An 18104-nucleotide genomic window follows, 5' to 3' on the forward strand; every position below is an offset into this window, starting at 1 on the left:
TCTGGTTGCATTGTGATAATTGTTTTTTACCCTTTTATCTTGCAAAAAACTGACACCTTTTTTTTACAAGGAGTCATGTTTGCATTGACCACAATACCTGCGGTCGGAATGCAAAAACAAAACACAACTCTGATAATGTATGCACTGTCCTTGAAATTGATTGGTCCACACCCGAGACAGCTTTTCTTAGAGCCTAGTCTCACGTGGTGTTGGGCCAGATGACGCCAAAAGGCGCACGTCGTCATCTGGTCCAACACCATGTGAGACTAGGCTCTAAGAAAAGCTGTCTCGGGTGTGGACCAATCAATTTCAAGGACAGTGCATACATTATCAGAGTTGTGTTTTTTTGTTTGCATTCCGACCGCAGGTATTGTGGTCAATGCAATCATGACTCCTTGTAAAAAAAAGGTGTCAGTTTTGTTGCCTGATAAAAGGGTAAAAAAACAATCATCATATTTTGCTACTGGCAAAGGAGGTTCCAATGGTGGTTGCATTGTGTTGAACTTCATCAAAGTGCCACTGCGCAGTTTTGATACACCTAGAATCTTAGTCTACAGTGGAAAACGTGGCAATCCGGATGTCAACTGTAACCAACCGGTGGTACCAACAGCCTTAACCTACAACCAGTGAGCCGGAACAGCGATTGGCAAAAGGGCAGTGCTAATAAAAACATATGAAAGCATGACCAAGAGATGGCAGCGCAGCAATAGATTATTGGATCCCATCTGTGTGAGGTTTCATCTTCTTGGTTCTTTCGGTAAAGTCACGTAGAAGGGAAGTAATAAAATACTAAAAATAAAACATAATAAAATAATATAATAATATTATATTATATTATTTTATTATATTATTATATTATTTTATTATGTTTTATTTGTATTATTGTAGTACTTCCCTTCTACGTGACTTTACCGAAAGAACCAAGAAGATGAATCCCTGCAGTCACGAAAGCTTTAAATCGAAATGTGTGAGGTTTCTCCAGCTACTCCAGTTTCCTCTCACACATCAAACACAAAGTTCATAGAATTGGCCAAACAGCCCAATTAAGGACCTTCCTAAGCGAGATGATTAAGTCTCCGTGAGGCTTTCCTAAGACAAAAAAAATCCCATTATTCTTATAATAATAATGATCAGCAATGGTCAATCCACTGCTGGATGAAAGCCTCCCAAGCAGTCGCCATATCTCATGAACCTGTGAATGTAAAATCATTTATTCTCACAAAGGAATTTGTTCATGAATAAAACACGTTGACCGATAGCTGCGGATGGATGTTGTTAAATTTGCACGGTGATTATGGCCTCGCTATAAAACCGTGCTGTAAAAACCCAACTTCATCTCCGGACGTGTTGAATGCCATCAGTCAACGTGATCCCAAATATACTCTTGCTTCGACCTTCACGTTCGTCACACGGGGATTGTGAGGACACTTAGAACATCAAAACACTCGCAGGTATTTACACCGTGCACATGGGGTTTGTAACGATTCATGTCGAGTCATCGATTAATATCGATTCATCTATGAATAGAGTTATTATTTAAAGCTTGCAATGAATGCATCCCACTGCGTGTGCAAGAATACATTTTTCCTATTTTGTACAAGTTGTATATACATTTGGATAACATGGTTCACACAGCCAATAGAGGATCCTACATTCACCACAATGTTAAACAAATTATATATTCTTGAATCACGATGACTCCCCAAAATCGCAACAATTTATCGTATCGCCCGGGAAGCCAATTGTGACACCCCTATTGCATGTTGATTTGCATTCTACAAAACGGGACAACCCTCACACGGAACACCAACATCGTGAAAGCGCAACATTACACATCCAACAGCCAGACACTTTTTGGTTTCACATATTTGCTTTCATCACTGCAACTACACCACAGGCAGTCGATCGGCAGGCCGCGGTGTGGTGGGGTAAAAGGGTGGGTGCTCTAACCCCTTCCAAGACGTCTGACCGTCGTGGAAGAGTAAACCGAGTATCCTTTCGAGGGGGCTCCCAAGATATCCCTCGTGCGGAGGCCCATCCATCAGCAGTGACGCGAGCAAAGCAATGGAAGGGCTACACATTGCACTACAAGTGGACATTGATCGCTCTGTAAGCCGTAATTTTACAAATCATTGCTGACATCTGAGCTCGTTTGTGGAGAATGTCAACGCACCCATGGCTGCGGTTAATTAGGAAGTTATGCTCTTGAGTGAACTTCTGAAAAATGCGATGGTAGATAATGTACCGTTTACAGAGAACCAATTTGACCCTCACAAATCTAAACCCACAACAAGCACCTACATAGCTTGTGTTTCAACTCTGTAGATAAACATGTGTTTTTATAAAAGCATTGCTAATTTACTGAATTGTATATTCAAGTGGTAGAAATTCTACATCACCAAGCCAGGGACCATTCTCTTCCAATACAAAAGAAGTACTTACATTTTTTCAACCTCTGAAGGTGATAGGTCAAGTTTCCCTCAGACTGGAAATTGAGCTCACAGCCTCATGATTTTGAGTTATGTATTGTAACTGCAGTGCCACTTGGTAATACAGCAGAAGCTCAATAATCAGTGTTGATATGGGAAGGACGATGTCGCGGATCCTGTAATCTATGGTGTATCGCGGAGGGTTACACCAAATAATCCGGCGATGCGGTGTGCTGTGAATTATGGGAGGAAAGAGCTGCGTGGTTCCATTAATCTGTGAAAATATTGTGGATTGTAGGATAAGCATGGCACAGGACTAGTGGCCACATTAATCTGCGATAAATTTGTGGATTATGAGGCTACGAATTTTTTTCAGACCCAAATGGCACAAATCTGCCATATAGGTGTATGTAATTTGTCTATGCTAATGCAAAACAAAACATTAAAATTGCAAAATATATATATTTTTAAATCCTACCTCTGTGTCTTCCCTGTAGTTCTGCTCCTGCAGCCGTGCCCCCCACTTCTATGGATTGTGGTGTCCGGTCCGTGAAGTGTTTTTAATCCGACGCAGTTTGCCATGGATATTGAGGCATTCACGAACTGCCAATAATCCGTCAATTTACAGGGATTTGCGGATTATTGAATGATGGATTACTGTATTTTCTGCTCTAATACCATTAATTCCTATGATTTAACATATTGGTATTCGTAACATCGTTATACATCATATATTTGACATGTACAATGTTAGATATAGTGTTTTATAGCCAAAGCAGTTGTTATTATTTTTCTGAAAATTAATGTTATCGAATAGTCAAATGTACACGTGACAGGGGCCGACTGTAGCTTTTTAGAGGCCTGGGGAAATATTAATAAATGAGGCCTCCTTGGATTTTTTTAGCCCACCCCCCCCCTGCCCCCCCCCCCCCTCAGATCTGAGGCAAATGGCAAACTGCCCCAATCGGCCCCATCCTATCTCTTTACGTCCCTGACACTCAGTCTGTTGCTAAATGCATTCTCAGTGCAGCAGCAGCAGCAGCATCAATGTACCAATTTCACGTGGGTTTGGCCACGCGAAGCTGTGCTGCGCCAGGCTTGAGAAGAGCGTGTCACTGAAGTCCATGATCATGGTGTCCAAGTGCAGCGTCCACGCCGACTCGTCCTGCTGGTCGGACGACTGCGCCTGCTGTATCGAATGTCCCAGTGCCACGTCATCCTGGGCGCGACAAGCGTGGGGGAAAGAAGAGTGAGGGGACAGGACTGCCATGGTATGGCGATGTTACGATATACAGTAAAACCTTGGATTGCGAGCATAATTCGTTCCGGAAACGTACTTGTAATCCAAAGCACTCGTATATCAAAGCACTCGTATATCAGTTGTGATCACGTGACGCTCGGAAGACAAAGCGTATACACGTACTACTCGTATTGCAAGACCTCGCTCGTTTATCAAATTAATATTTATTTAAAAATGTTGCTCGTCTTGCAAAACACTCGCAGACCAAGTTACTCGCAATCCAAGGTTTTACTGTACAGTACGGTAGAGGTCAAGTTGCAACCCTGAACTTGCTTGCTTTTTTTTTAATCCTTTATATTAAGTTCCCTTGCTTGCTTGCTTGCGTGCTTGCTTGCTTGCGTGCTTGCTTGCTTGCTTACGACCGTGCAAATCTTTCGGTCGTTTTTTAACCCACTTCCCGTGATCCAATCGAGCTGACATTTTGCACACAGACTCGTTGTGCGAGACAATTAATGTTCGTGAACAATTTTTTCCAAAATTTTACACTGTTTAGGGAAAACAAATTAAATATTTAATTACCAATTGCTTAATACTGGCAGACAATCATCTGACCCATAGGTGGCAGCCATCTCAAGCCAGAGGACGAGAAGACTCTAGCCGCCACGCATATAAAGAATTTATAGTGAAAAACTTTGTTTTTACGGGTTTACTTGTTACTTACTTGCTCACACTACTGCGAGCAGAAGGATCTCCTCTAAAGGAAGCCCTAGAGAGAGCCTTTACAGAATATTTTTGACAACTCTAAAATATGGGAATACCCACATATAAAAAATTTAAATTGCAAAATGCCCACATTTTACCCCACCACGAACGACCGGGTGATCGACTCACTCGTATGAGGTAAGGTCCATGATAATCTTATAATTTGTTGGGCAACATATTGTTGTACGATGATTACAGTACGTAATTTATTTCAGTATTTTATTTCCTGACCAAATATTTATGAAACAATAAACATAATTAAAGTTCTCAATAAATTAGATATCATCCATTAAATGAGTGTTTTGCAATGGAGTAATTGACGTTATATATAAATTATTTAGCTATTATGTAATGGATAGAATATGCATAATAAGCATTAGAATTTGTATACGATACATAAAATGATTAGAAGACTCATGGCAGGCTGATAGAGAGTGAACTGCAGCTGAAGAACTTCAAGTATTTGTCATTCGTACTAAGAGTACTGCAAAGCACGTAAAAAAATGTGAAACAATTACAACGCTACGGGAAACTGATATCGCAATAACATATCATGATAATTGATATCAGATTGAATCGTGAAAAATTATTTTGTGGCAGCCCTACTCAAGAAGCTGATGTGAACATGCATCAGTTGGGCCAGCAACAGTCGGTGTTTACGAGTATCATTTATCCCCGAGACAAACTTGCAGTATCGAAAATAAGATTTTTCTATGTAAAATAGTCGTATAGCTGCCCCGCATTTTTAATATTTTCACAGCAGTTTTTTTATCGTTGAAACAAAAACATTCCCTTATTACTGCCACTGACAAATGGAGTTGACTGGCATGCTGCTGAGGCACACGGTTCAAAAATGATTTACACGTGCAATTACCAACCTTGGCGAGACTTGCCAGCTCATCATCCTTGACTCTCTGCAAATGCATCAAAGTTTAAATAGCGTGAGGCACCGTAATAAAGTTACTTAAATTGTCAGTCGCAATTTTTTTTATTGAGAACATTCATTAACATAATTGGCTACAATTGAAATTACGTTATAGGCCGATGAAAGGCAGCACGTGCCTTTTTTTGTACGTGTGCTAAACCGAGCCACTAAACAGAAATAGCGAACATAACTCAAGTCCTAGAACCCAGCCGGTGTTCAGGAGCTCCGATGGGCTGAGCCTTCAGCCTCAGGAGGTGGAAGAGATCTCTGACAACCAGAGCCGGCCCTAGACCTTTGGGGGCCCTAAGCAAAATTTGGTTGGAGGCCCCTTTGATGTATGATTTTTTTCACCCACTCGCTAGCAGTGACTCTAGGGGGCCTTCTGCTGGCCACGGGGCCCTTTGCAATTGCAAGGGTCGCTTAGTGGCTGGGCCGGCTCTGCCGACAACGTTCCCGCGTTGGTGGCGCCGCCCGCCTGTAATACGGCACTCTGGAGGCAGCGAGATGGGTTGGCGGATTGCACAAATGTTGCGAAACGCCATTCCCTTGGGCGTCGAGGTGCCATAGCCTGGCTCGCAGCAAGTGGGACCAATCGCCATCTGTTTCGGTCTGTACGGTGAGAGAGTGTTGCCCTCCTCGAACGTGTGGGTTTTCTCTGGGTGCGCTGGTTTTCGCCCACTTATGAGTATAAACTCTCAATATTAATTGGCTGAAAGCATCTTATGATAAAAAAAACACCCAACGCAGGACCCTCCTGAAAAGAGTCCTATGATTCAGTGTGGTCTTTGTGGATAATTACGTAAACTAACATATTATAATACTGTTGTTATTATCATTACTCGCCTTTTGCCCGTCCAAGGACGGGTGTATTGCAGTAAATCTGAAACTTGCAAGCGCAAAGCAGCCCGCGACGTGATATTTATTGCATCAATTCGTGTGCAATTTGTAAGGGTGCGGTGACACAGACCTATTTCATTTTAAGGTTACAATCCCTTGTTCATCGTGACGTCCTTTTTACTTCTATGTCTCAACAGCGTTACGGAGATCACGTGGCGTGAGGCTTCTGCCTTTGTAGTGAGGGTTGTGAGTTGACGCCGAGGAGGGGGGAGGAGGCGCCTCGCCCCCCCCCCCCCCATGTGGAGTGACGTCACCCGCTAATTATTATTAATGAAGGGGGGGGTGTCCATTTGGAGGACGTCACCTGTTCGTGATTATTAATGAGGGGGGCTGTTTGATGTGGAGTGACGCCACCTGCTCATGGTTATTAATGAGGGGGGTTTCTCCATGAGGAGTGACGTCACCTGTTCATGATTATTAATGAGGGGGGCTGGTCGACGTGGAGTGACGTCATACGTGGGACACACAGACATTCTTGGCTCATTATAGTAGTAAATTATTATGAGTTTAAACACTAGGTTATAATTTAGTCATTCATTGAATGCGGGGGTTAGGATTTATCAAAGAAGGAATAGACATGTACAAGCCACTGTCAATCCACTGCTGGATGAGGGCCTCCCCACACGATGCAGGTCATAGTGGTTATTTGGTCATACTTCACCGTGCTGGTCAATGCCATTTGGTCAAGGCAGAGAGCATCGCTGTGAGAGCATAGTACCGTAGTACAGGACGATGGGTTGTATGCACTGCCCTCTGCTGCCCACCATACAGCCCTACAGCCTAGAACACCCGTTGTGAATGATGTTCATCTATCAGAGCACCATCGAGACCCATTTGGTCAAAGGCTACAGAGCTATATATATACATGTTATGGCACTGTACACAAAGTACTCTTAGTAACAAATATTTATAGATGTTCTGGTCAGTAACATTGTGACCACATATAATTGACAAAAACAATATTCTACAACAATCCTAAGAGGGGCATTATTCCCTTTGTAAAGTAATGACGCCGTAGATTTCTTCCACTAATAAAAACAAATGAACCGCACTGCAGGCCGAGTTCGTGTGAGATGTCTCCTGACCAGTGGCGGCTCCTGCAACATCTCTCAGGGGGGGCAAATGTCTGGATGATTGATAAGAATAAGGTCCATCCATGCAATGGATAAATTAACAGCTTAAGCATGTAAAGGCAACTTCACTTCTTTAATATTAATGAAAAATAAAGTGACTCTAACAATACATCTTCGTTGTTTCTATACTCACTATTATTACAATCCACTCAGTTTCTTTTATTAAATATTCCACTAGGTGGCGACAAATAATATTGTTGACTGAAACGTGCTTACGTATGATGACGTAAGCACGTTAGTGCGAGCCCTCCCGGAAGCCGTAGAGAATGCATTGCAGCGCCCGCCGTTCGAAAAAAAAACATCTTTGAATGTAAGTCTATGGGAACACTCTGGGCGATTCTCAGCCAGAGTGAAATCGCCCAAAAAGAGGCGGTACTCCACAGAACGTGACATGACTCTGATTGGACTATATCCAGAGGCACAGTAACGGCTCGCGTAACTCTGTGGTTGAATGAGATTGGTGGTGCGTCGCCCAATCGCCCTAATGAAGAAACCGCCCCTGCTCCTGACTCAATTTTCCTGCCGCAGTTTTAGCAGTTCCAAAACTAGAACCCTGAACGGCGCTCGAGCCAAACTCTTCGTTCCACATCGATTTTTCCCACTTCTGTGATCTCTCCTCACGCCACCCGCCGTTGTGTGGGAGGTCTCACTGAATGTACACACAATGGAGGCTCACACGCATTTGCTCACCCGTTTTTTGAAGTAGATCCTCCAGTTGTGGTATTCCTTGATGACAATTTCAATGCGCCTCTTCCAGTACTTTCCTTCAAGTATATTTGCCTGCCACAGCACACCCAAGGTTACCGTTTGTTTAATTTCCAGCCAATCCACGGCTGATGAACGTTTGGCTTATTGGGGTGTTGTTGGACCATACATCACCAGCCTGGTCAGAAAAAGTTGATTGAAAGGGGCTAAAGCCCAAGGGCTGATTCAGATATCACTCGCCACTGATGTTTGCCATTGAGAGAAACACACTCAGGTCACCTGGTGCATGGCGCAGTGCGCTAGCCATTAGAGCACACTGCTCTCTCCCCAGGCTACTATTAGGGGATCATAATGGAAAGCGCTGAGTGTAAGAACAGCATCGTCAGCTGCTGTTGCTCAGCGTGAGGGCGAGGAGGAGGTAAGATGGTACTTATTAGAACATTTAGAAACTGCTTGGGCCAATCTTAGAGCAGGCTTCTTATTTGAGCTCAACGTGCAAAGCATCTTTTTGCGTGACACGTCGTTTACCAAGTTTCCAATTAACTTTTCTATTCGAATAAGTTATGTGCTTCCAATAAAAGTTCTTTTGAGAATCAGTACGATGGATAAAACATACGCATGACCTTCCAAAATAGCGTATCCCACTTTCGAATAGGATACAAATGTAATCGTCCTTTATTATTCCTCAAATACACGCATTTAGACACGTAGTGTATAGGGTTTTAGCTGAAATAAGTTTTATGGGGTGGATTCCACCCGACTACAGACCATTATGATCAGGACACCATTGGAAATAATGCATTAATCACAGCACACAATACCAGAAATGGCCATTCAAGATAATCTTCTCTCTTCTGAAAAACATGAAGTTACTTCATTCATTCATGAATAAAAGAAAGGCCCATTTTGATTTAAACAGCGTATTACTCTGCTTTGATAAAAGTATAAGCAAAAATATGAAATTATCGTCAACAAATCTAAACTCGGTCATGTGTTTTTTTAACAATTACATTATATTTCGTACAGTGTGACAGGATTGACAATTTTAACAAAACATTTAACATTTTAATTCGCCAAATGTTGCATTACAATTCGTGAACCCCTTCTCACCATCACCAATGTACGCACATATGTTGAACTTCTTTCGCACCGTACGTAGCCAAGCGTGCTAATGTAGCGGCTATGAGTGCATTTGAATAATAATGACGATGATAGCACACGAAATAATCAGGCTTATCGTTCCAAAAATAACACGAACAGCGGCGTAAATTACCTCTGGCTTAAGATGCACGAGGGCGTCGTGTCCATCGAGCGGCGTGACGAAGTGGCACACGGGGTTATCGCGTCGCTCCACATCTGCGTCGTGGCAAATAAAACGAGACGTAAAACAAAGAACAGCGGTGAGTTTTTGACATTTCTTAGCGTGTGTGCGGTCCATGTGTTTTATGACATCCCATTGAGAGAGAGAGAGAGTCGATAAACTGACACGAGTATCGGTGGTGGGCCATTATCGCTTTGGCTGATTAACACGACTTCACTTCTTTTTTCCTGCACTGCAACTAAAATGTTTTTATTGCTTTATCACATAAGCACTTTAATACTTAACGACCCCAGCCCTTTAATGCCAAGCACTTCGTTTTTCTACGAACGCTAATGCACTGTGTATCACGTTTAGTCGTTAACAGTGATTTAAACACGTTTTCTCAGATTTTATTTGTGCTAGGCCTGCTTGCCTGGGGGTGTTTATTTAAGTTGTGCGCTCTTCGTAGGCTATTACCAAATAGTTCCACGCGAAAAAAAAAGCAAATTCAGCGAAACTGCTGCGATACTTATTCGTCTTCTTTACAACGCATTCCCAAATGTGCTCTCGGCATCACCGTGAGATGAAATGTCCATTTGGAACTCTTGCAAAGGGATCCATCACCTCGAGGGGAGAAGGAATTATTGCAGAGGTTAATTTTGACAGCCCTTCAAGTGACCGCCTATCGCCACCAGGAGTCCTCTTACTTTCCTGCACACCCTGCCATAAGGAGACCTGCATGAGATGTCTGTCAATGTAAAAAATGTGTAATTCTCAGAGGTGAAAATTTGCCAAATCAAGTGGCAAACCGAAGTCCATACGATAGGGTTTTTTTTTATTTATTGCGTGCAGTCATTGGTTATGAGACCATCAACTCTCTATACTTGAGAATCCAGTTTAATACTGGTAGGAACCTCCTGGTTACACCAGCCCACAGGGGATTATTGTGTCCGTCGTGCAGGGAGGGGCTGGGTGGGGAGGGGAGGGTGGGGAGGGTGGGGCTGGGTGGGGAGGGTGGGGAGGGGCTGGGTGGGGCTGGGTGGGGGGTGGGAGGGGTGGGGCTGGGTGGGGAGGGGCTGGTCACCCCGTGGTGCCCTTATAAAACTCAACGTTTAATCTACTCACGCCGGCTTGTGCCCGACCTCACAGTCGGGCATATTTGCGGAATACACCACGCCGCCGTTGACCCTGGCCATTGACCGAGCAACCCAACGTTCCTACCAGCTCCCTCCGCAGGAATGTGTTAATGTGTGGCTGAATCCCAGATGCAAAACCAGGATCTCAGTACTGTAATGTGGATAAGCCCACTCCATAGTATTGCAATGTGGATTTTTTTTTTTTTTACATTTTCAGGAATGCTAATTATTTTGCTTGCGAGTACGAGATACGTCTCTGTTATGGAGAGACGTGAGGAAGCTGGGCTGGAAGTGTGAGGTTTAACGGGCTAAGGGGGCTCTGCCAATTTGAGAACGGTAACGTGTGCTGATAAATAGATAACGCAGTCCATCCTGTGGTATATTGATTTTTCATTCGAGATGTAGATAATTAAAGCAACACATTACTGAATGTAATTACCCAGAATGCACCCCGATTCCATCAGACCTCAGAAATTGAGCAGGGTTGAGCCTGGACAGTGCTTAGATTGGTCACCACCACCATGCACATTAGACCGGTGCAGTAAGGCGTGGTTGTCAGTAGTGGGCAGTGCAACAACATCCACTGGCGTTATGTGATCCTCCCCACCTTCACCAACCTGCACTGACCAGCGTGGTGAAGTATGGTCAAATAACCATCAGTGTCTGCACGTTCGTAATTGGACTGACAAACGGGCTGCACCGGTACTTACCTGTGCAATACTCATAGTAAACTGCTGTTGTTTTTAAATCCTTTATATTAAGTTTGCTTGCTTGCTTACGACCGTGCAAATCTTTCGGTCGTTTTTTAACCCACTTCCCGTGATCCAATCGAGCTGACATTTTCCACACAGACTCTATGGCGTGACAATTAATGTTCGTGAAAATTTTTTCCCAAAATTTTACACTTTTTAGGAAAAAATAAATTTCACTAACACAATCATATATTTTTCCTAAACACAGAAAATTATTCTGGATGTGTGTCAACACACTCAAAATAAAACCGATGCCACGCATATAAAGGATTTATAGTGAAAAACTTTGTTTTTACGGGTTAATGTTTTACCTCCTGGGCGTGAGCGTGGGCACATGGAACTGACAACGACGTCTGCCCCGTAATTGGCCTCACGCCTGCCTCGCCGGTAACATTAGCCTCGGAGATACTTAAAGCGATCCGTCCACGTGCAGCCAACTGCACTGTGTGTTTGCTGCGAGTGAGTGGGGAAACTGGCGAGTGTGCGCGTAATTGAACTCTGCGCTAAAAGCAGCGGTGGGAGGGGGGGGGGCTCTTTTGGCAAAAGTTCACTGAGCCACCAGGCAATCACAACAAGCGAACAACCTTGCAAGCAATTGACGCTCTCCAGCACCACGTCAGTGAATGACATCAAATCTCTCCACCCACTGCACTCCGCAAACATTACACCTGCCACTATTGATTGCGAAGATTACTTCCTACACATTGCTCATGTAAGTGACTGAAAGTAACAGGATATACGGATTTTCCTTAATTTTCATAAGTACTCCTCCATATGTTTGCTCTGTGGGATAAATTTTTGCAACTTTGGTAAACAAAGCGACTACATCGAAACTAACGAGAAAATCACCTGGATATAGTTGAGATGTCCTTAATCAACGTTACCAAGTGAGCTGAGTTAAGTACAGCTGAGGTGGTCTTACCAGTGAATGGTTGTAATGTCTCAGACAGAAATCGGGCCAGTTTGTAGGTGGGCGAGTCAATGGTGGAGACGATAGGACGAAGGGGCGTACCCTCTTCATGGATGTTTGGTAAGCCATACAATCTGGGTGGTCTAGCAGCAGATGGTTTTAAGGAAAACCGCTTGGTTGGTTCGATTAAAGATGTCGAATCAGTGATGATATTGTTGGTTTTCGTAACGAGACTGTTGCTAGGATCTCTTTCAATTGTGGTATAGCTACCATCATTAAGTAGGTCCAGAATGTTGTTACTATATGTGGTTTTGTCCATGATGATTGTGGCATTGCCCTTGTCGGCTGAGAGGATGACGATGTTTTTGAGGATTGCAGCGATTTCCGATCTTGCCAAGTCTGCAGTGATGTGTCCTAAACCCTTAAGGGCTCCGTCGACCTGGGCAATGATATCATCCACTGGGATGTGTTTAGGGGTGACTGCGAAATTCAAGCCTAGAACCGATTTTAGGTATATATCAATAACACATACATTTTCGGGATGGCAAGGTTGCCCTAATTAACACCCCGCCTCTCCTCTTCATCTATCGGTCTCTGGGAAAAATGTGTTGAGATTTTGTCAATGAAGGTTGCAAGCTTTTGTGCACATTTGCAAACCACCCTCCAGGTGCCTTCAACGCACCTGTCAAGGCAGAGACTTACACTGTATGTGCCAGGCTCGCCAGATGGCATTGTTCAGTCGGATCTTGTCTCTCCACAGCAGCTTTAGACCCTTGAAATTCTTCCACTTCGGTGAGACGAGCCGCGCACTGCTACGAAATGCGAACGTACGAAACCCCAAGTTAGTACTGTAATAAGCACGTTCTAGTCTTAAATCACGTGTATTCATCTGTGATAATGCCCCCATGACCAACAACAGTGTCGAAGATTGTCTTTTCACCAAAGTTGTGTGAGGTTAGCGTCTTCTGCAACTGTTTAGCGAACTTTGTTGAAAACTCATTCCCCCTCTAGTGGAGAGCCTTCTCTCAGCAGTGATATCAGCAGGCAATTGCATGGCCTGCACCTTTGCCCATTGGTTTTGTCTTTTGCTTACAAGCTCCATGATGCATCTGCTTATTTTTTTTAAATAAACACAACTCTGTACGTAAAACTTGATTCAAATGGATGTTGGCCTTTATGGGTTTGATGGATATACAAGTAGGCCGCATTTACGATGATAGAGTCAGCAATTGAGTAAAAATGCTATACCCTATATAATATGTAAATAAAAAAACAATACATGCACAGTATATATACATACTCTGTGGATTGTAAATGCTATTTAGATTACAAAAAAAAACAGGAACGATCAAAAAAATGCATATCCAGTATGCATGTAATATGTTGTGACAGCAATCTGTCTCTGTTACGTATGTATGGATGTATGTTAAACTTCTTTCGCACCGTATGTAGCCAACCGTGCTAATCGGAGGTGGACAACAAACTGAATACAAAAATCAGTTCTAAAAAAGTTGAGTTTTTAATTTAGCTACGTCTAAGTTTTCCTCCAGTCCTGATTTTCTCATACTCCTGACTTCAAGGATGCTGTCCTAAATTATACAAATTCAAGGATTATTTTCGGTTGGGGCAATAATACACCACAAGAGACAAAACATTCAAGGTGTCAGGGTGGCAGGATGGTATCTACCTCGCCTGGTACAGGAGGTCGTGGGTTCGATAACGACCCTGACGCCTGCTGTATATTTGCAGTTTGCATGTCCTCCCCGTGGTTGCGTGGATTTTTCTCCGGGTCCTTCACATTCAGGACAATGCGTTTACAGTATTTGGATGCTATCAATTTCCACACGATAAGCCACTTCGCTGCTCCTTAATTTGTGGCCAGGTTGCTTCTGAAAAAGAGTTCTACAACTCAGTGGGCCTTATCTAGTTAACAAAAAAGTTTACCTGTGGTTCTCCGCTCTTCTGGAATTGACAGATGTTCGTCCAATTACATCTCGCCGTTTATTTGCACCTCAGAGGTGGCAACCCGAGTTACGAGTGTCAACATCACTCGTGTATGTTTGTGCATCCATAAATAAATAAAAATATGCTATCTATGTAAAAACTTGACTTCAACAGATGAACACAACACTGTGGTGCAAAGCACCCTGGGATTCGTGTTAAGTTTCGTGCTACCGAAGACACATTTGGGCATTTGCATTCGCGTTTGATTCTTGCCTTTGAATTGTCTCTTGAGCCAGATAAAGCGTTTGAGTTGGGCAACAACAAAACTGTTCTCCCAGCGGCTCGCAAATGGAGCGCGCAGCGGTTAATGAGTAACGAAGGCTTTCTGGTGCTGTTCCAAAACAAACACTTGAGGGGAGATAAGAGGGCGGCAGATGTTACCCATGAGGAGGGCACATGCATCGAGGTTTGTAACGTGTTCACGAGGTTCTGTCCAACAAGATAATAATACATTTCAACTTGTAACGCCCACAGTATTGGAGGCATGAGGGACTATAGACAAGCAGGAAGGCAGTCACGTGGTGAGCGGGCACCAGCAATCGCCCAAGGTCTGCGGTCCTCCATATATGACGGTGTTATTGGCCAATTATTGGCCAATTAATGGTTGTTCACATGTGGGAGAACACTGGAGCATCCTGAGAAAACCTACGTATGCGAGGGGGAAACACTCTATTCCATACAGATGGAGCAGGTGGAGTCCACTATTTGCTGTACTATACTGCCTTCATTTAGATGCACAAGAGTGCAGTTACACGTACGTATGATTAAGAGCCTAAACGTAGCTTTTGTGACACTGTTATCTTTCAAAAACAGCACATTACTTTACATACGTCATTAAATTTTCACTTAATAGTTGGCTGTAATCATCTCGGGATTTAATGTAAAAAAACACCAATTTTACTTGTAGTAAGAGGTTATGATTAATTTAACCAGCTACGGAGGGAATCGTTATCAGAATGACTATAAAATACAATGTTGGGGCCACTCCACCACCCTTATGAAAGTCCTGCCAACAATATACACGCACAACTCACCTGCCAAACCCATCTGTCGATCCAGTGCTGAGTGATGGTCTCACCCCCAAGCTATGTTGGGTAATGGGGGTTGTTGGGCCAGACTTTGACCACCCTCGGTCAGTGTGAGTTTGTGAACGCGGCAAACGTAGAATGTAGGAGCAGAGCAATGGGTGTTTGTGCATTGTCCCTCTGCTGCCCGTCAAATTACCCCACACTCATCCTGTAACCTCGTGGTTTTTGCATCCAAGCTCGATCCGCTATTCAGGCCCAATCCCAGCTCATCTTCAAAAATTGTAAGTTATCCAGGGGCGGCACTGCGAAGCTTCCCAGATCGGGGACACTGGCTGGCTGATTTTTGTCCCCCACCACCCCCCCCCGTCGAGTATTTGCAACGTGAATGAGGGGGACGGGGGGCAATGGCTTACTAAAGGAACAGTGAATGAGGAATGAGTGTTCTGAACTTGTGTGGTTTACGAATGGTCGTTGTGCCCTCAGTGAAAGATGCACAGTGTGTGTGGAGGGGTGGGGGCCACATCGCTTGAACAAGCCACTGGGCTGTAACTGGAATTGCTTCGCAGATTCGTGAAGGATTCTTAATGGATCCATTGCCTACACCACGCCATGCCACAAATAGGCGCGCTTGAAACGTGATGAAATGCTGTGTTGTCATGTCATCACTCGGGCCATGCCCACGGGACACACAGCCCATGTTGCCACGAACGTACGAGCCATGCTGTCGTAACTCCTGACGTTTATATTCACTTAATGCAATGCACTTCAGTCTTTCCCATTGTACTCATGACAAAGACCTCCCCAGCCCACAACCTATTGCCTTAACAGACTCTTGAGGCAAGCGCTCTTAGCGAGCGCCTACGAGTGTATGCAGTTTGAGAATGATCACAAAGATTGGGATGGCACGCTGTCATTAGAACAGAAGCTACAAATTAACAGCGCTATGACGAGAATGACAAGAGCCCCCTTGATCTGTATAAACAAGACAAACTATGCTAACAGAAAACTCACGTACAGTGCTCTGATTCTTTTATGCATTTTAGAATGTACCTTTCGCTCCGCCTTTCATGCGACGCACTTTTCTCTCTTTGAAAACCAATGTTTGGGGGTGCATCTTATTATCCGGTAGCTGTATGTGTGAGACCAGATTTGTATAACTTCAGTGACACGGGGCACACATTTTGGGTGCGTGTCTCTTTTTTTAGGGGTGTTTTATAATCCGGAACTGTGGTTCAATTCAGGAATGAATTCGAGATAAGCTAAACAAAGTTATTTTACTTTACGTACATTGCAAACATTTGATATACTTTTCATAAAATTGCCTGGTGATAGTGTTACTCAGTTAAGGTGCCATTTTGGGTGGGTTCTTTAAACCTCCGTGAATAAAATCCGACAAATATGAGTTACATTCCACTACTTAGATAAAAACTACATTTGCATGTTTTACCTATTGTTGTTTACATGAACAAATATGAAAATAGGAAAATGTTACTACCTGTCATGTCCAGACAAATTCACTGCAACCTGAATCGTAACAGATATTTTTGTCCTGTTAGATCGCCACGTGAGTAAAATTCCGATGTGTGTCGTACACCCTCCGCCACCTGACACGGTACAAATAAATAAAGTTTGGCAAGTGAACAAACAGGCCTGATGTTATTGCTTGAGCACACCGTACGCTGGAGAGCAATTCACAACACTGAACAACGATGTACCTACAGTGATTGTAGGGGCTACATAACTTAACACTTGGGTGTCTTGTTGTTAAGCAAAGCAGGTGTTGCACCTGGATAGCTCTCCCACACATCGTGTGTGGTGATGTAATAAAAATGGCTGTATTTATTCACGTCATTACTTTATATACAGATGTAGTGACATAGAATTAGCCATGTAGCAGCATAGCGCTGGCTGCTGGCGGGGAAGGGGACCTGCGGCTTACAGCAGCCCTGACGTCAGCAGGCCACGTGATACACCAGAGGAGATATCTGGGGAAGTGGTTACAGAAGGGACACGTGGGGGAAGCCCGGGAACCCGCTGGTAGGTTCTAGAGAAGGGGAGTGGCCGGGGCGGAGCGAGGCCACGCTGGGGGCATAAAAGGGGGGCCCTGAGCGAGAGCTCGGGGCTGTCGTTTGGCGTGGGATCCCCCTCGTGCTGTTGAAGGTCGTCGCCATCGTCGTTGTCGTCTTGTCGCCATCGTCGCTGTCGTCTTGTCGCCATCGTCGCTGTCGTCTCGTCGCCATCGTCGCTGTCGTCTCGTCGCCATCGTCGCTGTCATCTTCACTCGATATTGCGCTGCTAGACGGTAGTTGGCTGTCTCGGTTCAGCGCCGTCAGGGTCAGACGGCTAGCGTTGTGTATAGGCTTGAAACCCACGTAGAGTTGTGTATAAGCGAACGACAGAAGAGCGTGTACCAGCGTAGGGTGTGTATTGTGCCGAGGGTGCTCGTTAAATCTAAATAAGTGCCTCCAAGTCTTCGCGTCTCCGACCAAGTCACTACACATATACAGTGCGATTCAAAAAATGTTAACACTTATACGGGCCTATCGTTTTTAATGGAAAAAGAACGGATCATATAATGTAACATGATAACAAATGTATGTTTATAGCTTTAAAAAAGTCAAAGAGTCTCTACTTGGTCGCCATCATTGTTAACACGTGCCTGGAATCTTCTCCAGGTGGTCTCCAGAGCCCGGAGGCACATTTCTTGTGGTATTGTTGCAATTCTCAAAAGTGTTCACATTTATTTAGAGCACCCTGTATATATATGGCTGTGTCCGGTGGACGAGGGACGTACAACACACATCGGCATTGTACTCGTCGCGATCTGACCCAGGTCCATGACACATCCAGGGAACAAATGTGTGACACTCTCCTGAACACAAT

At 44.0% G+C, this 18104-nt stretch overlaps 1 protein-coding gene across 1 annotated transcript in view; it reads right to left on the reverse strand.

Annotated features, from left to right (window-relative positions):
- The window catches only part of LOC133348476 (MLX-interacting protein-like), a 56211-nt gene that overhangs the window by 27690 nt on the left and 10417 nt on the right, over positions 1 to 18104 (reverse strand). Inside the window, 5 exon segments of the mRNA XM_061561306.1 lie at positions 3483 to 3648; positions 5310 to 5345; positions 8077 to 8166; positions 9365 to 9447; positions 12892 to 13001. Of these exon segments, the coding sequence (XP_061417290.1) occupies positions 3483 to 3648; positions 5310 to 5345; positions 8077 to 8166; positions 9365 to 9447; positions 12892 to 13001 (485 nt within the window).

This window comes from Lethenteron reissneri, chromosome 27, assembly GCF_015708825.2.
Source record: "Lethenteron reissneri isolate LAM-NWPU_2019-01 chromosome 27, ASM1570882v1, whole genome shotgun sequence".
Lineage (NCBI taxonomy): Eukaryota > Metazoa > Chordata > Hyperoartia > Petromyzontiformes > Petromyzontidae > Lethenteron > Lethenteron reissneri.